The sequence below is a fragment of the Symsagittifera roscoffensis genome, chromosome 6 (genome assembly GCF_963678635.1).
Source record: "Symsagittifera roscoffensis chromosome 6, txSymRosc1.1, whole genome shotgun sequence".
Lineage (NCBI taxonomy): Eukaryota > Metazoa > Xenacoelomorpha > Acoela > Convolutidae > Symsagittifera > Symsagittifera roscoffensis.
Window position 1 is genome coordinate 26,865,109 of NC_087067.1, and position 24,398 is coordinate 26,889,506.

The following is a 24,398-nucleotide window of genomic DNA, read 5'->3' on the forward strand; positions in this document are numbered from 1 at the left end:
TGGAGGATACCACCCACCGGTATTCATAAGCAAAGAACTAACTATAGAAGAAGTTAAATTTGAAAATGAATTCTTACAGGCACAACAACATCTAATTAAAGATGTAATTGAGAGAAGAGATTTAAGAATCAAAAATGAACAGCTCTGCCACAAAAAAGAAAGTGGATGAACACTCTTCAAAGAAAATGGAACCAACAGCGAAATAACTCTTGAAATTCAATTAAAAACTCAGACGACAACTCTGAAGGCTTCGGCTTCAATTTCAGCAGGCTGATCAACCGAGAAAAGCGTTGTGAGTTCTTAAAAAAAAGTAATGCTGACTTTTTGGTCTACTTATGCTAACAGAAACAAAGTTGTATCCAGCAATCTATGATAGTGAGCTGTACCTCCCAAACTTCACAACCTATAGATCCGTCAGAAAAGATGTCAACTTTATATCAAAACACGTTGGATATCTCATCGCTCTTAAAAATTCATTCATCTCAGAAGAGATACAACTGAGTGAGGACGATTAAAGAAGGAGTAACTTTAGCCTGCTTATAACAACCAGAAGGTCATTTTGGTCTGTTTTTACAACCCGGTAAAGCCTTTTCTATCTTACAGGAAACCAGAAGAGGTAGAGGAGATATTTGGAAAAATTTACGGTGATTTTAACATAACTGATGCCGACTGGTCTGAAAACACCTCTCGAAATCTTGGTTCCGAGAACTGACAGGTTTAAAAAAATGATTACAGAAAAGGAAATGCAACAGTTAATTGACTTTTCGACATCATCAACTGGGACTTTAGACTTACTGTTCACTAATACCAGCACGGAAAAACTTTTTTTGCAAGAAGGCTAAAAACTACTTAAATGCTCTATCAAATCATGATGCCATTGTCTTGCAACTAAACTATCCAATCTTGCTACAAACTATCAAACAACAAGTGATTCCTTGCAACCCATAGCAACTGTAACATGTAACACAGATTTCAAAACAATTTCGAATTTTTTTTCAATGAACCCTTCAAAAGATTTGCAGGAGCAAAGCGAACGGTTTAACGAACAATATTATGCATGGACAAAGAATGGTAACCCAAAATTTACACCGCGCCGCAAGGAACATCGCTCATAAATATGCTTGAATTTTGGGATACCATTCTTTATCCATGCATAACATGGATAGGTTTGGTTTGCAGGAATACGGACTACAAAGATGCCTTTGGCAACGTTGATCAAGGAATTTTATTATCCTAATTATTCAAGCTCGGAATCAGAGGAAGATTACAGATACCTTGGATAAAACCAGAAACTTCTTATATTCTAACGAAACTGAACACTGACAAGATGCAAATTTCAAGAAACTTGAAGAAAATAAAGAAAATTTAAGATATGTGCCAAACCATGATAATAGAAGACAAGAGTGAATTCGAATCGAAGTCAGCCGACAAGAAATTGACAGATTTTCATTATGAATTTTATCGTTGTTTCAAAATTACGCTTTTTTTCGCCATCAGTAACTTTAAAGACAAAGTTGCGAATGATTAATTTTCTCAACTGTTTTGGAAAAAGTTTTCATCATATTTCACAAATCCTCAACATTCGAACAAGAAAAACGATAAAAAAATTTTGAGCCTTTTTATGACTTCAACACTTAATCTGAACAAGTTTCGAATATATGCGCTGATTTAGTCGCAAACGAAGCAAGTGGATCTGATTTTTTGTTCCCGATTTTGTAAAAGAGATGCACTGAGACAGTTTGCAAACCGGCCAGTTTTCTCCAAAATTAAGCAAAGAAGAGTGTTTCCAGACTGTTGGACACATCAATACTAAGCCCTACTAGCACGAAAATTTTTCTTAAACATACAATTTTATAAGTTTTACAAGTTATACCGGTTATTGAAAACAGAAGTCAAACCAATGTGATTTATACGGACTACAAAGATGCCTTTGGCAACGTTGACCACGGAATTTTATTATCCTAATTATTCAAGCTCGGAATCAGAGGAAGATTACAGATACCGATGAAATCTTATTTGTCTAACAGATACAAAAGGGTTACAATTAGTGGTGATCTGTCCAGTCTGGTATAAGTACCAAGTGTTGTGCTCCAAAGATCAATTTTTGCTAGACTAATCTTTGTTGTATACATCAATGACGTTCCTGATTTATGCAAAATGTCTTTCCTTTTTTTTGCCGATGACGCACAATTGTTTGAATTATACAAACATTTCTAATTTCAAAATCTACAAACATTTCTAATAAGAAGAGAAAAAGCGCACGAATTTCGATGCTCATCTCAAAAAAATTTTATTTCTCTGGTAAGAGGGTAAAGAAAGTGGCTGTTCAAAAAAATTTGGGTATTGAAGTAGCTGATGACATGAAATGGAACATTCGTATAATCAACGCAGCAAGCAAATCAATGAGAGTTTTGATCATGCTAAAAAGAAGCTCGCCATTATTAAAACCGAAGAATAAACTGAAGTTCATCAAATCAATGATAATTTTTGTAATGATATATGGTAGCCCCTGCTGTTACACCAATGTAGAAAATTTGAAGGTGTTAGAAAAAGTCCAAAAGAAATGTATTGAGTGGATCAGCAACAGCTACTATGTGAACGAAAGCTACGAAAACCTTCTTCTTGCGACCGATATTCTGACCATTTTCATATACTTACAGTTACCACATCTTCTACTCTTGGACAAATGTATTAATGTCGCTTACGTTTCCGATGGTAGCAATTATAAGATCTTGAAAGACCCAGCGCGTGATTTGAGATCAGAGAAAAACATCGTCTTCGAACACATGAAACCAAAACCATCCAAATGCGAGCAGAACTTTTAAAGAGCAGGTGCGTTGGCGACAGATTACCAAGGCGCGTTAAATTCACAGACAGAATAGGGCTACAAAATGAAATCTTTTCTTTCTATGGAGACACTTTGAAATGAACTACAACGAAATTATCTCCCTTTCTTGGAGAACTTGAACAGCAAAACTCATTTTGCATACATTTATACAAATGATATATCTGAAACAACATATGCTTTTTCCGCATTTTTTTATATTCGAGTGTACAGACACACATTGGTCAACCATCAGGCGCAAGCGTAGCAAAGATTCTGACTAAAGGTTAAGATGCAGTTCATATTCTGGTCAAAAGCTCACCCGAAAAGATCTCGGCAAACACTCAAGTGACGCCAGCTCCAAGGAAAAGCCCAAGACGACTGAGACAAAATGTGGAGCCACCGTATTTCTTCGCTGAACGCCGGTATAACGACCAAGCACCCACATCACGGAAACAGTCCTCTTCTCTGACAAAAAATGGAAGTACCATCGAGTCACACCGGTCAATAGTGTTATCATTGAACCCAGCGTTGGTAGTATGGCCACTTCGGTACGGAAACATGAGATTTGTTTCCGAAGACACCAGTGGTAGACCGAAACCTTAAAGAGATCAAAATGAACGATCTCTTATCTGTACTAGACTCAAACACAAGAGCTAAACCAAACATTTTTCAATCCAATATTAACAAGGCACAGCCAATTACAATCATTTCATGACTTTTTAAAACTCTCAATTGACTTCAGCGGGTACAAATTTTACCATTGATGGTAACGAATGTACATTTTTTATCACTTTTCATTTTTTTCCGTTCGGGCATTGATAATGAACAGGAATTTTGTATTCGGGTAAGTTTTAGCATTTTTTGTTTTCCACGGAAAATCAAGTTCAACAATTAATAATCAGAATTCTTCCGGGAACTTTTTATTCTGAGGTTTTTTCAGTCGTGATTCAAGTGAATTTGCAAAAAAAAAATAACAAAATGTTCTCATTGTCGAAAAAAAAACGTTCAAAATTTGCGTTTTGGTCTAACTTCGGACGAATAAATTTAGCGCGCAGGCTTAATTCTTTATTTAACCAAAAACATTTACCACGAACAATCATTGTATTGGGCGAGTGTCTTGTATTGTTAAAGTCTTTTTAATCTTGATTTGAACGACATTTAAAAGTTTCGAAAAAAAACTGTCCCAGTGTCGAAAAAACTGGTTTGAATTCTGTGACTTTTTTTCAAATTTTGAGCCATTGAAGCGAGCGAGCGGGCTTTTTTTGAAAGATACCTAATGAAAACTTATTTTTACTCCAGCAAAACTGTTTTTTAAAGACTTTGAGCAAAGTTTTCGCCAAAAAAATTCAACGGCGCTTATTCCATGAAAATTGCAACAAAAGCCAAAAATATCCGGGACGAAATTGCCTGCACCATTGGAAACTCTACAAAGAGCTTCGGGAATGCTATGAGGAAAGAAGACAAGTTTTCAAAAAACGTCCTTTCTGCGGAACCAAGCAGACAAAAGAAGCAGAGAGACAATCTAAATCAGCCAAACTTTCTATTAAAGATACGTACTGAGGTATATGAAATAGTATGATAACCGTCCATTTGAAAAAATTGTATAAGCAATTTTGATCAACCCGGGTAAGGAAACAACAAAAAAAAATTCATCAATTTCGGCAGAAAAAAATTCATATGGCTCGTTTCTTGGCACTGAGAGAAGTGTTTTGATTTTTCATAGACCAAACTACAAATGAAAGATCTTTACACTACAACATCAATCGATCTGATGCCAAGTGTCTAGAAGATGTCCAATTTGACTTGGATGACACTACTATTACTATATAGAAAATACTAACCCACTACATGATCGTAACATTGAATAGTTTGTGATTTTGTAAAGTATTTTAAAATCCAACATTTTTTGTTCATCTTGATAAATTCGTTGCTTATCAAGCTTCATAGCACCCCTATAACCGCTTTTCTTCATGTCAGAGTGAAGATTTTGGGATCGAATTCTTCACTTGGGGTTCTCAATTGTAAGGGTTCCTCGTTGCATAACTTTTCTTTTTCAAGCCTACAAAATAGCATTTTTAATCGTGATTTTATGGTAGGTGTGTAAGGTAAGTATGCCCAATAAATGGTGCTTTGATCGATTTTTTATAATAACTTTTTTCTCGGTTAATTTCAAAAGTGGCATTGTCAAGTTACGATTGATAAACCAGTTCATGGGCGATTAACTAAGATCCAAGATTTAATTAAAAACTTATTCGCATTGAGTTTTCTTTGTGGATTTTTCGCTTCGTTTCTCCGCCATTTATGCATCAATTTCAAAGACTATTTAGTTCAGAAACCAAGCCGTGTTCAAACTCATAAAATTTAATTGTTCAAACTCAAAAAAAAAACTTTTCACTCTTTTTGCCAAAACAAGAATTACCATTTGAGCTCTCGGCTTCTGCCACGAACACCTACAGTTGTTATAGTTTTTAACAAATTATTCGGACAGAGTTTTAAATTTTTGAAACGATTCCAGAAATTTTGCGCAAACTCTTAGTCATTTTGCGTTGAATTTTCGCAATTGTTCTGTTTTCGACAGTAATCTGAAAAAACAAGTGGCATTTAGAGAGCTGCAAAAATTAGAATACAAAATTCAACAAGACTGCTCGTATCAGGGCGAAGCCCTGAATGTTCCGACTGCCTATTAAGGTTTATGGAGCAGTAATAACATTAAAAAATTAAAAGTAATAAAACAAAATGAATTTTTTTTTTTAGTTTGGAATTTTTTAAATAAAAATCATCACCCCACACGCCATATAAAGTACAAAAGGATAGATTTCTCTACTTGTAACAAATCAACTATGGCAAATAAGCTTCGTTAAACCAATTTGGAACGATTTCTAAGACGGATTAACTCTCCGCTTACGCGTTAATAGCGCGAAATATATCGCGCATTAATTGTCCCAAATTGGCCAAAATGGCAATCTTTAAACCCCCATAACTTTACGAAAAAAGATCACAGGTGAAATATCTTTTCAAATTTAAGCTCAGGACAACAATACCTTTCGAATGATATTTTAAAATTCTACCTTTCGAATGATATTTTAAAATTTTAAATCGAAAGTCGGAACAATAAAAAGAGAAAATGAGGAAATGCATGAAAAAGCTAATTTTTCAAACAAGAATTTCTGCATTTGCATGCAAAAAGCTCAAAATTGGAAGATTGCTTTTTAAGTTTTAATTTTTTTCCGTATATTCCAATGTTTTGCATTTTATAATTCGGAGCAAAAGGTTCGGACAGACAAAAGAAATTGAAAAGAAGAACTGACCTATTTTTTGGAAAGATTTTGCACGCAAATTTTTTTTTCAGATCAAATTTCAATCTTAACGCTTGTCTGAAACAAAACTGCATGCAAAACTCTTGAATTTATTTTTTCAGACTAAATTTAAGTCTCAACGTTTGTCGGAAATAAAATTGCATGCAGTACTCTGTCATGAATCATCTCTGTTTGGCCGAACTTTTTGCGACTCTCAATATTTTACCTTTGTTGAATGGAAAAAATTATGATCTAAAAGTTCGGACAGTAACAATAATTAAAAGAATCATTTCAATTTTTTGGAAAATTTTGCTTGCAAAAGCTAATTTTTCAACGCGAATTTGTGTCCGAAATTGTCTGAAGCATCGAAAGTTCACGCTAAACTGTGTCAAAATCGAAACAATTCTCTTTTTAAATAATCTTGTCTGTCCCACTTAAGACATTGTCCAACTAATTTGATAAAAGCTATAAATTTATCAGATTTTCAAAAAATTCATCGAAAATTTATTAAAATATCAATTCAAACGAAGCTGAGATTTCTTTAATTTTATTAAGCTGAAGTTACGGCTGATTTCAACTTCGACTCTGCATACTGCAGTAGTATATTCGAAATATTCAAGATACAAGCGCGGAAGCTGATTGGTTGAGGTTGCCGCAGAAATGAGTATACGCTCTAAGCTTAGAAACTTCAACCCGTACTACATGCGATGGTGGTTCGTCAACCGCAAAAACTGGATCCCGACGAGGCTGACCTACACTGCAATCATGTGGTTTGTATATGTCATCTGCTTCGTTTGTGTTCTCGTGGATAGGGTCTGGCTAAGTCAGACTCACGGGGACTTGTTGATAAAAAGGGCATCCAGAGACAAGCTCCCGGTGTATCGAGGTGAAGGCAGGATCGGAACCTACGTTACTGAGTGGATTTGGGTCACAACTGCGCGGACTCTCATTGTATCTCTAAATATGGCCTTTTACACAGTCATGTGGGTTCTGCCGAACTTCCTAGAAGAAGTAGCGCCTTCTTTCATTGATATGGACGTACGACATTCAAACTGGCAGGTGCACAATTTCGCAGGAATCTGGCTCAATGGCGTAGTCGTTGTGCTCCATTGTTCATTGCTACTGGCACCTTGGGCAATTGACGGGGCACCCCTGAACATGCGAAGAGATGGAATCGACTTCGGTGATTGGTGGGATCCGTTCGTCAGGACATTCAGCTACTACATTGAAGACGGCCAAGTAGTGTTTTCTGTCGACGAAGTGTTCCGGTTGGTTCTCTCCATTTTTCTATTTTGCATCATCTTTCCAGTTTCTCGAGCCAATTGGATGATGTATCGCAGCTACTCTGTAGCAATGGGAATCCACGCCGCTGCTGGATTTGCATTCATGATTGACATGGTTAGAAAAAACTCCCACCCGCTGTGCTGGAGATTCAACCTTCCACTGATATTTCTTTACATCTTCGACCGTCTTTTTGCCACTTTCTGGTATCGTGTGAATAAATTCCGAGTCCGGAGGATCCAGAAAGTCTCCGAAAGCTGCTTTGTGATGTATGGGTTTCTGTCTGACTTGGACTACAACGGACAAGGCTGTGCTGACAACTACTGGCTACTGCACCGGTTCCAGAAAAACGCTCCCTGCACACCGGTCATACAGAGGTCGCACCCCTATACCTCGTTCCAGAATTGGGACCCGGACACCCGAAACGAGTGGAATGTTGGGTTCGTGATCCAGATGAACCCCAAAAATGCCAGCTCATGGAGCTTGTGGCTCATGAACAGGTCAGTTAAAAGATGCCTTTTTTGTGTGTGATGTGATAAAAAGATCTGACAAAAACCTAAAATTTAGGTATATTTGACAGTAAAATTACACAAATTGGGCAATGGTTTTTTTTGAAAAGAGCCCAGAAAAAAAACATGAATTCAAAGGAATTTTTAATATTTTTTGCAAAAATTGATTTGGCGCTTAAAAAAATCGCGCTTAAAAATTTACAAACTTTTACTGGAGTAAAACTAAAGTTTCATGGCTGATTCAGCTTGTTTGCGCGCTTTACTCGCTCGAATTTAGACTGCAACTCAAAAATTTTAAGCCAGTTTTTCTCCACACACAACTTTTAGAAAACTTTTGAAGTTGTTAGAATCAGGGCTGAAGGTATTTATTATGGCTAAAAACTCCTCTCATTACGATGAGTATTTGTGCTAAATGATTTTGGTTGAAACACAAAATAAGCCTGCTGGCTCACCTAGGTAGCTTGAAGTTAGACCAAAAAACAAAAAATTCAAACGGGTAATTCTCGACAGTGAGGAGTTTTTTTCAAACATTTTTGAAGTCGTTCAAATCACGACTGAAAGGGCTCGAGTATGGTATATCATTCGACCTCTTCTGGTGATTCTTTGTAGTACCTGATTTTGTGTGGAAAAAAAAGGAAAAAAAACAAACACCCCGACTACAAAGCTCCTTCCTATTTTTTCAATGGTCGGAACAATAATAGGTTATCCTCAAAAGCCACTAAATTTTTTAAATTTTTTACTGTTTTAGAGACCGAGGTTGGAAAGGTTTGAAATTCACGTTTTAATTAATGTTGTGAAATTTACTGCTTCAAAATCTTACTTTTTGGGTATTAGTTTCACAAAACCGTACAAGAACAAAATTCGAAATTTCAGGAGCGTACGGCCACTATTGAAGACTGGAAAAAAGATGAGACGCAGTTTGAAGAACGGACCATCTGTGAACAACGCATATGTTCACGATGACACTTCTGGAAACTGCAGGACGATACACGGCATCAGCTACAAACGATCCAGCGAAGCGGATAAAACGGACGAGGGGAAAGGATCAGGGCAAATTGTACAGTCTCAGTTGGAACAAAAAGGCAGCGTGGATCAAATCAAGCATGATGCATGTGACGAAGAATGTGGGGTCGAGTTTGACATCAGGTCCTATGGACCTTACAGGTCCTCGTTCTACGTCATCGGTAAAAGTTACCGATCATACAAGCACCTGGTTCTGATTGCAGGAGGATCTGGATTTGGATACTTCCTCAGCGCTTTAACAACGATCAGTAAGAATGATGCTGAATTGAAACAAATAGGGTGAAAACTCACCTAAAAGGCATTTTTGCCCGATAATCGCAATCGTTATCTTTTGGTTGAAAAATCCAATCTTGTCTGAGGCAAAAATCGACCAAACTGATCTTTTCTGAGAGAACACAAAATCTTCAGTTTTCAGTGATCAAAGTTTTCATTTTAGTCACCTTATCAAATTGAAAGAGTTGGTACTCGACGGCGCGGGGATTGTCCCGCAGTTTTGTCTCTAGTCCATTCGCAGCTTTTGTCCAACTTCTATTCAATCACTGAAGAGGCAGATCTAGGTTTTCTCGACTGGGAGGGCGGATTTTGCGCTGCAGGCGAATTAAAAAAAAGGTCAAAAAAGCCGTTTTTGGGCACTTTTTGGAAAATTTTCATTAAAAAATTGCGTTTTTGCGGCGCGCGCTCCCCTGCAAAATTAGTATATATTGGCGCCAAAGGCGCCTTTAGAAAAATTTCAGGTTTGGTCGGCCTAAAATGGATGACATATAACAATAACATAGGGGGGATCCTTTGGTTGTTGAGGGGTCGAATCCCTTGAGGGGGTCAAAATCCGCCCCTGATTCAGTAAGTCAAAAAACTTGCGCAACAATAAGTTAATTTACGCACTAAACCTGAATCGGTCAATTTTGGACAGAAGAATTAATAAGCGATATTAATCAAACGGACATATTCAAAAGACAAGCGGCCATTTTAGTTTGAAAAGTTTTCAGCTGCCAAGTCTTCTTATCAAATTTCGGGAGCTTGAGAGCCCGAAACGGCTACTCACAAGATAAAAAACGCCAATATGCTGGGGGATAAAACCTCAAGCAGCTATTTTCCATTTCTATCTTAACCAATATTTACATGGGTTTCAGGAATAATGTTTTAACAATTTCAAGTCGTTGACTGAAATGGTGCTAAGTTTTTTAGAATGTCAGTTTTTTTGGTAGACTCAAAACTATTAGCACGTGTCGGAATCCAAAGTTCTGCGCGTGAATCAGTGTTTGCAGCTAATTTTCTTTGTGCAGTTTCATGGAACGCTCTGCCTATTTTTGTGGGCAACTTCAACAGTTCAACTTCAAAAAATTCAAACGATCTCTCAAGTTGTTTTTGTCCGCAAGCGTTAAGAATTGGTGGTAAACCTTTGCGATAAGAATTGGTGATAAAACCTACAACATAATCCTTGTCTTCTCCGTTCTGTTTTCGAAAGCGATACAGTTTATTAGAAAACCGTGAGCTAATTGTTTTATTTAGGGAAGTGCAACTTCAGAGAGTAAGTATTTTTGACGCCTGTCAATCAATTGAGCATCAGTAGTATTACGTCGATGTGTTAAAAAGCTCGTTTTGGTTGCTATATGATTGGTCTGTTAAAAAAATAGTCCCGTGCCCAGTGGTTTAAAACAATATATTGTAAGCGCAATAAATGGTGATAAATATTTTTAAATTTTTTATTTTTAGGACTTCACAATACAATGCAGATTTAAATAAATTATCCGGACAAAACTTGAAGTTTCAAAAGCGTTTTTCTTAATTTGGGTTAAGAGTAGACAAAAAGTGAAGAGGGCAAAAGTTGCTTATAATTTCATCAGAATTATTATGGTGCAGTTTTTTCTCCGAAATTTTCAACCAAAAATTTACCCCAAAAATGTGTCATTTTGGCTTTTTTCACTTAATCAAGAATTACGCTGAAACTAATTTGCAAGCTGATGAGAAATATATTTAAGATCATTTATCCACGAGGGATAGGACCAACATACGAGCTGTACAGCTCATCACGGCGAACCGCTGTTGTGCCCCTGCTTAAGAACTACATGCAATTTTTTTGGTTATTTTTCTGGGCTGGGTAATGTTGCCTCACCCTCAAGCAACGAGCACGAAGAAGCCTCCGAAATATATATCACACAGCCCAACAAAGTTCTAGAAGAGTTGAATCTTAGAAAATTTGAGTAAACTGTTTAAAATTTGTTTTCAAGCAAAGATTTTGTGTTTTATAAAGTAAAAATCACATTTCTTGACTATCAAGCAAAAATATTTTCTCTTATACAGGTCTTTGGAGATTTTACTCGTTTAGTAAAAGGCTTCTTGTGATATATATTTTTCATCAATTAACAAAGTAATTTCAGCGTAATTTTTGATTAATTAAAATTTTTTTTTTTGGTTGAGAGTTTCGGAGAAAAAACTGCACCACAGTAATTCTGATGAAACTCTAAGCAGCTTTGTTCTTTTCACTTTTTGTCTAATTTTAATCCAAATTGAGAAAAATGTGTTTGAAAGTTCAAGTTTTGTTCATTTTGTCCGTATAATTTAAATCAGCACTACAATCGGATGTAATGAATTTTTCCAGAAGATTTTTTTGGTCCCACAATTAGTCAACAATGATCAATCAGTACCTGAATCGACTATATTTGCCAGTAGCGCGAGAAGCTGAGTGCCATTGAATTGTTTTAGCAAACAAGCGAGTTCATAATTTTACCGGGCAATTTCAAGGCACATTATTCACGGCTTGTTTTTACAGAAAGTAGCTCGCAGAAAGAAATCGCATTTTTTATTTTAAAGTTTCTGGAACTGAAAAAAATTATTTTGAAGGCAGAGCAAAAATAACAATGGTCGACGTGCAGAAAAACCGAAAAATACCGACTTTTATTGATCAATAAGGGCTAAATGAAAAAAAAAATTATCAGAATCGTCAAAAATAACACGAAAATGAATAAATTATCCATTGCTTGAATAATTTCATTACATTTTGATTGTATTAAAAAATCTTGATAAATTACAAAAATTATGCATACAATATTCGTTTCTTTGTTAACATTGTCAATTTTTATACCTAATTTACCGATAAGCTGTTAAAAATTTTATTTTAGTTAAGAATTTTATCTGAGGAAAAAGCCTTAATGTTAAATGGAAAGTAGGCACCTTGCAGTGGTTACGCAAAGTTAGCTGGTCAGGTTACCGATAAGCTGGTCAGGTTACCGATAAGCTGGTCAGGTTACCCTTTATATGAAAAAGATATGTTGAAAAATTCTTCAAATTTACGTGATCTCGGACTCTAAAAATCGATTTTTCAAAAAATTTATTTGTTTGGATGGAATGGATTATTTTCGATGATTTTCTGTTTTGTTTCCTTAAATGCGGAAAAGTTGGTAAAAATAAATAATTTGCTGTGTTTCAGATGACTACGAGCGAAACAACAGACCATTAACGGAGGAAAAGCAAAGCGAATCGAAACTTCATCAGACAACTTTGGTCTACTCGGCCAGAGAACCCGCTATGATCGACCTTTACAAAGATCTAATCCGCAAACAGAATAACCACAAGCTATGTCGACATTTGATATTTTACACTGGCGTGCAGAAATACGAACCGAAAAACACAGGTGAAGACAGAGCTTCCAAGATGGCTGTGACGAATGGACGAATGAATCTCCGGGATATTTTGCGTGAATATGAACCGATGTACAAGGATACTTTGGTGTGTGTATGTGCTGAAAACTCATTGCTCGACGAAGCTAAGAAGAACATTTTCAAATATGGTTTGCGGCACAGAGTCGAAGAATTCTGAAGGCTTCTTACTAATTGTGTCAGACCAGAAACTGAGAAGCTAACCATTGTAGAAACAAACTTCGCAATGGTTTTTTGACCAAATTTTATTTTGAACAGTTTTTTTATGAAATTTTTAATTCTATTTTAAACAGAGTTCTTGATATATGATTGAATTTTCTTTGCAAAACACATTTTGTTTGTAGATTTGGGGTAAGTGAAATAAAAGCATTAGCGGGTTCATGAAAAAAAAAACGAACCAACACAGTGACTCTGAGTTTTGGTGTCAACATTTATATCTATGGCTAGGAAAACTCGACTGAGCTCGAAAGACATTTGTTAATGACTTAACATGTCTTGATGTTGCTTTTTTGAGCCATCAGTGACTTTTCATTTGTAAACGTCGTAAACTTCTGCGTTTGTAATTCATTTAGTGGCCAAATTACTCCTGGTTTAAATTATTCTATTATCTGCGCCACGTCATTTTTTCCAGTGGTTCCACTATTATGACATGGCGACAAATGATTGCATTAACAAAAGCTCCAAATAGTCGCTGGCAATTATTATAACCAATGTAAAGCGATTCGAGCAGATGTGTTCAGTTGTCAAGTGCGGCTTTTTTATTTCTTGTGTTTGTGTGGACAGTTTAATAGCCACAGCTGCATAAGTATGAGGTAGGGCTTTGTTACACATCCTTGATCTGTAACTTGTGACATTGTGGCGCTCTGGTAATGGTGCCCAGAAATCATATAATTGGTGATTCACATGGCACGCGCGCTGCAATTTGCAACGAGCTCTTGCAAGTAAAGCATAGATAGGTGGGCGCTGGTTTTTGCGCTCCTGGCCACCAAAAATACTTAACCTTTGGGTCCGCAGTATTCTCATAGCCATAAATGGCCATAACTGAGTGTTAGTTTCACCAAGAAGCACTATACTTTAAGGGTAGCAAGGGAGCCTAGCTACCCACATTACGAATCAGAGCTTTTTAAATTCACCGGGTAAGAATTCTTCCTGAGATAACATCATAGGATCCACAGCGCTTAAAACATTGAGGCGGTAACCATTGATGACAACTTCGGAACAGCCCATTTTCCACAAATAGCTTTAACAATCATCAGGGGATTCTGTAGAACACAGTCCCCCACGCCTGATTACCACTAACACAGAAAGTTGTACCAATATTCGTCATTATCCGAAGACCTGCAATACTACTAATGACAATAGTCTGGTGGCTTTCAAGGTCGTAATGAGACATGGCAAGCGCAATGCAAAAATGTCGAGTGACCCCCAAGGCTTACGTTTGCCGAAGCAAGGCTCTCCAAGGTTCGCACTTACGTCTTTGAGCACTGGGCAATGCGTCGTGTGACGTTGGCAGAAATGGCCTCGTTTGATGAACCTGAAAGTTTTTTTGCCCAATCATACAATAACGAACTTTAGTTTATGCAAACTTTGACAACTAATTTTTTATTGCTGAAATAAAAATCAGAAAATTAGCTGAAATAATTTTTTAAAAGCGCAGGACTCAATGCATAATATTCTTCATCGTTGAGAGATGCCATAACCGAACAGGAGTTAAATACAATTTTTACAAAAAGAAAAGAAATGCGATTGGAACTAAAATTAGGAAAACACTAAATACTGTTGCAAAATTTTTGCCGATTGTGTCCGTTTTTCTTTGGAGAAATTCTGATTCAATTGATCGCGTTTTTTGGAAAAGCTACCTAAAGCTTCTGAAAACTAATTTTATAGATATGCTTTGAGAGTTTTTTTGTTGAATCTGTAGAAGTTTTTTTTGGTGTGTTTTAGCTTCTGGTTTTAAAAAACGACCAAAGATAACGAAAAAAACTGTAACAAAAAAACTAAGAAGATAGAAAGGAGGGTATAAAGAGGTGTAAGTTAAACAATTTTTACCAACAAAACGATCCTTTGGATCTAAGAAGTAAATTGTATAATTGTTCTCTGCTCAATGAGTCATCTGAGAATGGACTGTGCTAGCCTAATGGTGTTCTCCCATTAAATTTTAAATCGGTACTGTAAATTGATACACAGAGGCGAAGCTGAACTTCGAACAACTTACAAGACAATTGTGGATTTTTTTTGAAAATAGTCAAAAAAACTCTGAACTGCTGAAAAAAAAAACAAGATGTATCAAATTATTGCACAGTAACCGGCTATCCTAGTTAAAACTTTAGTTATACCCAATGCTCCGATGAACAATCGTCGTATGTAGCCAACCCTAAGTTTTTTAACCAAATAAAACATAGCCTGGGTCATTGAATCTGTCACTAAATTCAACACTGTTTTATTTCTGCAAAGAAACATCTGTCACAGAATTTTGGGGTTCCGTGTCTCTGTGATCGTCGGAAATATATCGAAGAGTTCAAAAGTTTCAACACCATTAAAACTTTTGAGACTCTGCATACATTGAACCGGCGAGATTTCACTTATCCATTTTGCTAAATTATCATATCTTCTAAATCAAAGTGATTGATTATGAAAAAACCTAATTCCGTATTCGAACGCTGATGCTTTTTCCAGTGAAATAAACCTTGAAAAAATGACGCATTTGTCAATTAAGCCACGAAACAATGGGCACATGGAGTAGTTAAATTGAGTCTGAACTACGTTCATCGACCCGTTAACTCAAAACATAGCCAACAGATGCTTGGAAAAGTATAGAAAAAAGCAAGAAAACTTCTGAACTTCGGCGAAAAAAATATCACGTTAAAAGTTCTTGACGTTCAAGACTAGTTGTTGATGGGCGCTTTTTTCAATATTCTATTTAGAGAAATCAGGATTCATAGGTAATTTTTATTTTCCCCTGAGAATTCAGAAAGTTAAATTGTTCTGAAAGATACTTACATTCTATGCATCTGACAAGCCAAGTGCACCGAGGTAACAAATTTGTTTAAAGAAAAACAGTCTAAATCCTGAATAAAGAACGCTATCAATCCAATCTTGAAAAATATAACGCAAGATCCGAATCACAGACGAAACCTTGAAGATGTTTTCATACTTAATCAAATTTTAAATTTTGTATGAAAACATCTTCAGGTCAATTAAATTTGTTCAACATAAAAAAGCCCTAATGGATGTGTTGTTTCAAAATTTTAACTAAGGCAGCATTCGGTTTTTTACACTGATTTCGTGAGCTTGGATGTTTGTTTGATTGGATCTTTGGGATCATGTTAATTATCCCCCCCCCCCCCCCCTATGGTACCTTGTAAAGAATCTCTCCCCCCCCCCTATTAAAACATATATCATTTATGCTCAAGTGAATTGGTTTTGTATTAACTATCCCCCCTACCCCTATTGCAATAAGGGGGGGGGGGAATAGTAAACATGATCCGATCTTTGTATGATTGGATTTTTTAAGTACGATCTTTCAATGAGTCTTCAAAACAGCCGTGTAATGTTTATTCTTAGCAAAGATATGTGGATTCATTTGAGACGTAGTTTTTACATAGAATGTACATTTACTTCAGTAAATGCAATAATTACATATATTTATGCAACATAACTCATCAGATGATATTCATCACTAAGAAATGCTACAACGATATTTACAGTTCAACAAAATGATATACACAAACGTGAACAATTTAAATAAGGAAAAATAAAGAGAGCTAGGCGACTCAACTATTGATAGTTATCTTATAGAGCTCATCATCAAGTTGTGTCGGCAAACCTCAAAGTTAAACTAAAAATTCATAATTTGTATTGCATATCTTTATATTAAGTATTACGAACAAAAAAAACAAACGAAAACTACAAAAGTCCTTCTGATATTTGAGCTTTTGATATTGCTTGCAGCATGTGAACAAAGTGAACAATAAGAGGCTAACAAAAACCCATTATTCTAACAGTCCGATTGAGGCTTATTTAGCCTTGACATTTTTCATCACCCACTCCATACCATCTTTCACACCTTCGCCAGTCAGTGCCGAGCATGGCTGGATATTCCAGACTCTGTCTCTTATAGTGGTCAATTCTAAGATTTCAGCAACCCGAGATCCCGGCGCACTTCCCTGTAGGTCTTGTTTGTTGGCGAACACTAGCACCGGCACTCCTTTTAGCTTCTCTTCGAATAGGACGTCGTGGAACTCCGTAGAAGCCTCTTCCAGTCGTCTGGTGTCATGACTGTCCACGACGTAAATGAGGACATCTGTATCTGTGAAATAGTTCCTCCAGTACGGCCTGATTTTCTGCTGTCCGCCGATATCCCAAACGTTCATTTTTAGGTTCCCGTTCTGAACGCTTTTAATATTGAATCCTTGTGTTGGAGTGACTGTTGGTTCTTCGTTGGCCACAAACTTGAGAATTGTGGTCTTGCCTGCGTTGTCCAGACCCAACAGGAGCAGACGACACTCTCTTTCGTTGCCCCCTTGCAGCTTCCGGAGGAAAGAAAGCAACCCCATTTATTGACTGAAAAACATCTATCTCAAATCCAAAATCCGATTCTGACAGTTACAAAAAATTAGAATTTAGAATTAGAAAACTAGAATTAGAAAACCAGAATTAGAAAACCAGAATTACAATAAATTAGAATTTTGTCACGTAAAATGCTCATTTTTAAGAAAAAAACGTCTAGCTATACAATTGTCGTTGTGAAGCAAGCATTCAGCAGCGGGCTGCAACTAAGCCGACAGCATTTGTGAAATCGTTTTAAGCGAAAACAAAACTTGAACACGAAGTTCTACATTTCTGACACTTTTATTTTTTTCCTGACACTACAGTGCTGATTTAAATTAACCGGACAAAACTCGTTAAACTTGAAATTTAAAACCCGTTTTTCTCAAATTGGGTTGAGTTTAGGAGAAAAATTATGATGACAAAACTTGCTTAAAATTTTAGCAGAATTATTATGGTTTAATTTGTTTTGCGAAATTCGGGCCCAAAATTTTACCCCACAAATGAGTCATTTTGGCTTTTCTTAGTTAATTAAAAATTACGCCAAAAGTACCCATTCGATCACAGCCATAAGTATATCAAAGTGAGCCCCTTACGTAGCCCAATAAACTTTAAGAAGGGTATATTCTCCAAAACATTGTATAAATTAATTTATTTTTGCTTGATAGACAAAAAAGGTCGTTTTTACTATATAAAATACCAATTTTTTATTTAAAAACAATTTTTAAACGGTTTGCAATTTTTTTTGAAGAATATAACCTTCTCAAAGTTTATTGGGCTACGTAAGGGGCTCATTTTGATATACTTATGGCTGTGATCGAATGGGTACTTTTGGCGTAATTTTTAATTAACTAAGAAAAGCCAAAATGACTCATTTTTGGGGTAAAATTTTGGGACCGAACTTCGCAAAACAAGTTACACCATAATAATTCTGCTAAAAATTTAAGCAAGTTTTGTCTTCATAATTTTTCTCCTAAACTCAACCCAATTTGAGAAAAACGGGTTTTAAATTTCAAATTTAACACGTTTTGTCCGGTTAATTTAAATCAGCACTGTATTACATTTCTGGCACGTTTCTGGAGGTGGCGTAAAAGTACGTTTTTCTTCAAACGACGCAAAATTAGTATAAATTGTCCTTAAACCATTTAAGCTCTTAATACAAAAAAAGTTAGCAGGGCAAAAACGCTTAAAAAAGTGAGACAAAATGCTTAGTGCCAAAAAATCGACGTAACATCGAAAAGGTCAAAAAATCAAGATCTATCTAAGTGAAGATAATTTGTCTCGATTGGCGATGCACAAAAAATATTTCGAACAGAAACATGCCAAGACAACTAAATGTGAAACTAGTTTTGGAAAAAACCTACCAAAAGTTAACAAAGCCGAAAAATAGAAACCCTTTGAGCCGAAAAACTTTTCATACAAAAGTCTTAAAACCTCAAAAAATATATATGTATTTCCCCGCTCATTCAAAATATATACGAGGAAAAGAAATTTTTCTCATCAAACCAGGCAACAGGAGGCCACTAAATCGGTATATCTAGCGTATAACGCACCTCTGGTGCTTAGAATTTTTAAGAACACTAAAGAAAACCGCATGTACTGGAAATAAAATATGCATCCTTTGAGTGTACTCTGACAGCACCCAATAAAAGGGTTGATAATTTCAAATTATGTTAATTGTTATCTTCGTTCTTTTTTAAATGACATGAAAAAATGTCACATCGGGAAAATAAAAACAAATGAGCAAGCGCATCTAGACGCAAGAATTGCAACTCCTGAGATTAATCTCACAGTACCCTATTACAGCGTTGTGAAATTCAGATTATGTGAAACTTCAAACTAAACTTTCTAAAATCATAAAAACGTCATATCTCAAAAACTACAGAGCTTTAAGCATGGATCAAGGTATTGACGAATGAAAGAACTAAATCCCTTGACCGATTTTCTTAGCCCTTGGGCAGGGCATTTATATGCATAGGTTCTCGACCCGAAACAACACAGATCTGTCGCTAAGCATGGATCAAGGTAGTGGCGAATGAAAGAACTAAATCCTTTGACCGATTTACTTAGCCCTTGAGCAAGGCATTTATATGCATAGGTTCTCGACCCGAAACAACACAGATCTGTCGCTAAGCATGGATCAAGGTAGTGGCGAATGAAAGAACTAAATCCTTTGACCGATTTACTTAGCCCCTGAGCAAGGCATTTATTTGCCTAGGTTCGCGACCCAAAACTGAATGCCAAGGACTGAAAGGTCATCTGGCATTTGAACACAGTGTTATGCTTGCGAACGTTCCAAGTTGGTAAAAAAGCTCTTTCCGGCGAAATGGTTAGATGCATCAGTCATATTTGAAATTGGGAAGCTGCAGTTATATAGTCGGTTTTGATTGAATGGTTTATCCGCCTAAGGTCGATCAACATCCGCAATTTACCAGATGGTTTTCGATATGCAAACAATATACTACTATATTTGGAGTGCGGGAGTGTTGTTATGAGTCCAAAATAAGGCATTAGTGCTAATTCCACAGTTAGTTCACTTCTGAAGTGTATTGGTGTTGGTGGTCCTTGTGTATACAAAGGTTGCTGGTGTTCCGGTGTCAATTTGATCTTCAACTCGGAGTTATAACCTATGTCAAATCTATGTTCGGCGAAGATGTCACAGTACCCGATAAGTAAATCATCTACTTGTGCTTTTTGATCTTCTGTCAATACCGAGTGTCAGTTTATCGGTTTGATTTTATTAATTTGGAGCGTCAGGTTCGGGAACTCGAGATTGTACTTGGGACATACTTGGATTTCATGCTTTTGAAGAAAGGGTCACAAGGATAATCGAGTTCGCTGCGTTAAGTATGAGAAAAGTTTCCGTGAAGGTCACATCGGCCATCCATAACTCAACTGTAATTTCAGTTTCTATGGAGACGAGCTGTCCGCCAACGGTTCTAACTTTTCTTAAGTTCGATTTTTTTCTTGCCTCGGTCTAAAAAACGTTTGTTCGCTCTTGAGTTCTTTAAGATCTCGTGTTCCGGTGATCCATTCAGGATTTCGTGTTCCGGTGTTTCGGCCAACGATAATGGTTAACATGATTTTTTTATTTGCGTGATTTGACTGACTGACTTAGTGGCTTGATCAGTTTTTTGATCTGTCTGAAAGGGGAAGTTTTGTTTTTTACCCATCGGTTGCAGCTGCTGGTTTTGCTGCCGTTGCGAGTAACCTTGGGTTTGTTGAAACTAAGGATTTTGTTGAACTTGAGTGTTCTGTTGCATTTGTGGCAGATACTGTTACGAGTATTGATGGACTTGGAATCCAGAATTTTGTTGGTTATCACTCGGGTTGATTTGTTGAAACGCCTGGTTTCCAAGTCCACCGCCGTATCTCGGTTGCTAGTTTTTCCCCTTTCTTCGTTGTCCGCCAGACCAGTTCCCAACGGTTACGTCTGGACCAATTACATTGATTTTGAACGGACCAATTACGTTGCTTGGGTGGCTTTCCACCTCGGGACTGTTCCCTTTGGGGTGTTTAAAATGTTGCAGTTCTGGAGATACTTTTGAGGATTTTGCAGTGGTTTTCTCCTCTACTGGGCACTGATTTAACTGCTTCCTCTGATCCGTCAGCTGGCTGCATACTTCATTGAGCTGTTTTTACATTTTTTCCTGGGTGGTGGTCAACTTTGTTGGGGCACTCAAATTTTGTGAGACTGTTTCGCTAACTTTGTTTAAGCCGTCCTCCGGGTAATCTTCATTTCGGCACACGTCCCTTGTTGTCATTTGCTTAGGTGCCAAATTTCACAGTTCTTGAACAGTGATTGCAGGCGTTGCTCCATCATTTTAGATCGCAGCCATCCCGGCATTCCTTCTTCACTTGATTGTCATTTACAGCATGGATCCTCTCTGGCCCGTTTCTCTATTCAAGCGGGCCGCTTCGATTGCCGCATCGGCTGCTGCAGCATCGATTGGCGTGACGGCCAGTAAATCGGGTGTTGGATTGGCTCGTTGTGCCTTTTTTGTCAGACTTACCAGATAGTTTTCTGGTGTATCCTTCTTCGGATCGATTCATAGCTGTTCCAGTTTCGGCACATGCACTTTTTGCAATTGCGGGTAGCAGTAATGATCTCCCAAGGCTGATAGACTGGCTAGAACATCCGCTCTCGTCAATAGTGGCAACGTTTGGTAGAACCTTAGAGCGTCGTCTCTTAAATGCAATTGCAGAAAATTCGCTTGTTGTGCCGCTGCTACTCCCGTAGAAGGTAAGCAACATTACCCACTATATGTCACCATATAATATACCATTGCTGGCTATTGTCGATTAGAATACAAGATGTATTGTATTTAACTTGACTGATGTCGTATTTAACTGAATGTAACAGTGGCTCGTGATGGTTACCCCTTCTTTAGAGTCTGAACCAAGCTTTGAATAAAGGTGAGTTTTTATATATCAATCACTCGTTTCGGAGCTCGTAGCTATTAGGGCTTTCTTTATTTTTGCAATGCTCTCTCAATTAGAGCTCTCTTTTGTTTACATTAGACAAATACTATTTAGCAAATTTGATATGTACATTATCTACCATTGACCTTAATCTATTTAACAGCTCATTGCTCCAATTATGTTAACAACAAATAAATAACTAACGTATCACTACGAGACATGGAGAGCTTAATTTTTTTTCTTGCAAATTTTTTTGTTATTCAACAAGTTTATGTCTTTTTCGCTGAGTTTTTTTGAGCCAGTTTTTTAATGGTTTTGGGCGAGCCTAGCAATGCTCCTCAGTGCAGGCAAACTTTAAAAGCACGAACAAGATATCCTCGACTTTGAGTATTCGTTTAAATCAGTAACACAAATGACGTATACATCAGTAATATTCAATAAATATCATGTGCATATTATTTTTCAACTATCACAAGCTTTATTAAGACTGAAAGAACAAAAAAGTAATATGACACTCAGGAACAATCGAGCTTTGAGGTATTTACAATTGCGTTAAAAACCTACATCGGCCTCAAATCCTTGCTACGCCTTAAGTGGTTGCATGAACATGTTGAATTAAAGAAATTTGAAGTACGAAAAACGTTGCTCTCTATCACAGGACACATCTTTAAAAAAACATCTTTAAAACAGCATGCAAAATTTAATTTCTTGCATTCGTTGATTGCTTACTAGTATAGCGTGGATCAACATGTTTTTTAATTAATTTTCTACACAGATCAATGATATGTATCAGAAACACGACAAACTATTAATTTAAAGATATTCCAAGCAGCAGCAGATAAGTTGATATCCACAAATTCAAGTAAACATGGGCTGCACTATCATTTGATTGCACCGAAGAAAACTCTTTCAGCTCACCCATCATTTCTGATGTTTTACAAGGATGAACCATGAAATAGGGTCGTTTCAGCACTGGATGCTCGCATTGTGTCACCAAACATTCGCCTGATAACGGATCACGATCGGCTGAAGATACCCTTTTATCTGATTGATGGTCGAACACAGATTCTCCTTGAAGATTCAACTTCAAGAAGTACAAAACGGGTACATGGTAGCTATAGCTAGAAATCAATTCAATTCAGATATTTAAAGATTAAAAAATATCTATTGATTTATATGAAAAAAAGCCAACCTGTAAATAACATGCAACTGATACTTAAACCATTCGTCATCCGTTTTTAAGCTTGGTTCGCTAGCTAAAAATGTCACATCGTCAGAAACTGTGAGCTTCCACTGGCTATTTTTATCCGTTTCAGACAAGCTCCTGCATCCTTTTACAAAATCTTCATAAGATATTTCCCATGTCATTCTCAAAAACAAAACGGAAATTTTTTCGCAGGCCTGATCACCGTCAAATAAAAATAGGTGATTTTCTCGGAAAAGAGAAAGACCAAACCCATTCTGATGAGCAAAAATTCCGAGTAAAAATAAAATTTTTCAGGTTTCAGAACATAGCCAACAGGCATTTAGAAGAGTTCATGAATTCAAGGAAACAGAAAAGAATGATTGGTTTTCTTCGGAACAAACCATTACAGCCCCAAGCATAAAACCCAAAATAGTAAACTGAAGCGTGGATCGTGATTAAATTGGATGCAGTCTTTAGTGGAAAGGCTTTTGAATACCAAAAAATGAAATAGCTTTTGAGTAAAAAACTATAATTTTCGAGTTTTAATAACAGCAAACTCAGAAATGATAATTGAACCATGAATTAAATAGTTTCAGATAAGTATTGAATTTCGAGGTAGCCGTGGTTGCCTCTTGTCTCAAATATTATCATCACCTGATGTTGCAAATTGTTGGAGCCAGCTCCCTAGCCCAAGCAATTGATTCTTTGGACGAAGACGAAAATAGAGAAGTGAGGAAAGAGGTCTACGCGTACTCTGGACTCAGTCTCAATTTCCGCAACATCTTCTACGACAAAAAGGCGATCAACTTCATCAATCTCCCACGAAACTGCAACAAGAACATTGTCCTGTGGCACGATCTAATTAACAACTCAATCACCGATCATAAGAACAACGACGGGGAACCACTCTCACCGGCAGAACTCATCTCTGTTCTGAGATCAATTCCCAATTTGTACGCTATCATCTACTGCCATAGGTGGGGAGAAACAAATATATTCGAGCATCTGCTAGAACTGAACATCACAGTCATTGACGTAACGAAACATATTCTCACAAAGACAGAGCAAATAAACAACACCATAAAAGCGAAGTACAAGAAGCTACATCAATCGCACGATCAAGAACTCCGGTCATTAGCTGTAGTTCTTCACTATTACCCAAGACTCAATCTCATCCTACGGCAGAGATCGAAACAACCGAAACCTTCAAAGAGCAGAAGGCGAGCAAAACAAAACGAGCAATAGGTCAGTACCCCTGTTTTAAAAGTCGGTCTTTTCAAACCTTGTGTGCTCCTCGAGTCCCTGACTCAGAGTCCAAGGGAAATATTAAGTCCATAACTGTAAGTCCATCTTTCCAAATCTTGTGTACTCCTTGAGTCCTCTGACTCAGAGTCCAAGGGAAACCCTAGTCCATAAATCTTTAGTCCAAAATCATAACTTGTGTACTCCTCGAGTCCCTGACTCAGAGTCCAAGTCAACTCTTAATACTTCCAAATCTTGTGTACTCCTCGAGTCTCTGACTTAGAGTCCAGGTAAGGAATACCATGACTAAAAACTGTAAGTCATGTAAGCAGAAAATTGGTCCGAACGATCCTGTTTATCAATGCGTAGCTTGTAGCGCTAACCTTCAATTGACCACTAGCTGCACAG

The 24,398-nt window shown here is 36.9% G+C and overlaps 1 protein-coding gene across 1 annotated transcript; it reads right to left on the reverse strand.

Moving 5' to 3' along the window:
* Positions 1–16,067: 16,067 nt before the first annotated feature.
* LOC134847864 (ADP-ribosylation factor-like protein 3) lies at positions 16,068–17,191 on the reverse strand. The gene has a single exon (XM_063865116.1). The coding sequence runs from the start codon at positions 17,146–17,148 to the stop codon at positions 16,609–16,611; it is 540 nt and encodes a 179-aa protein (XP_063721186.1). The 5' UTR covers positions 17,149–17,191; the 3' UTR covers positions 16,068–16,608.
* Positions 17,192–24,398: the final 7,207 nt, after the last annotated feature.

Coding starts and splice junctions, on each gene's coding strand:
- LOC134847864 (XM_063865116.1), bottom strand. CDS start 17,148: ATGGGGTTGCTTTCTTTCCTCCGGAAGCTGCAAGGGGGCAACGAAAGA.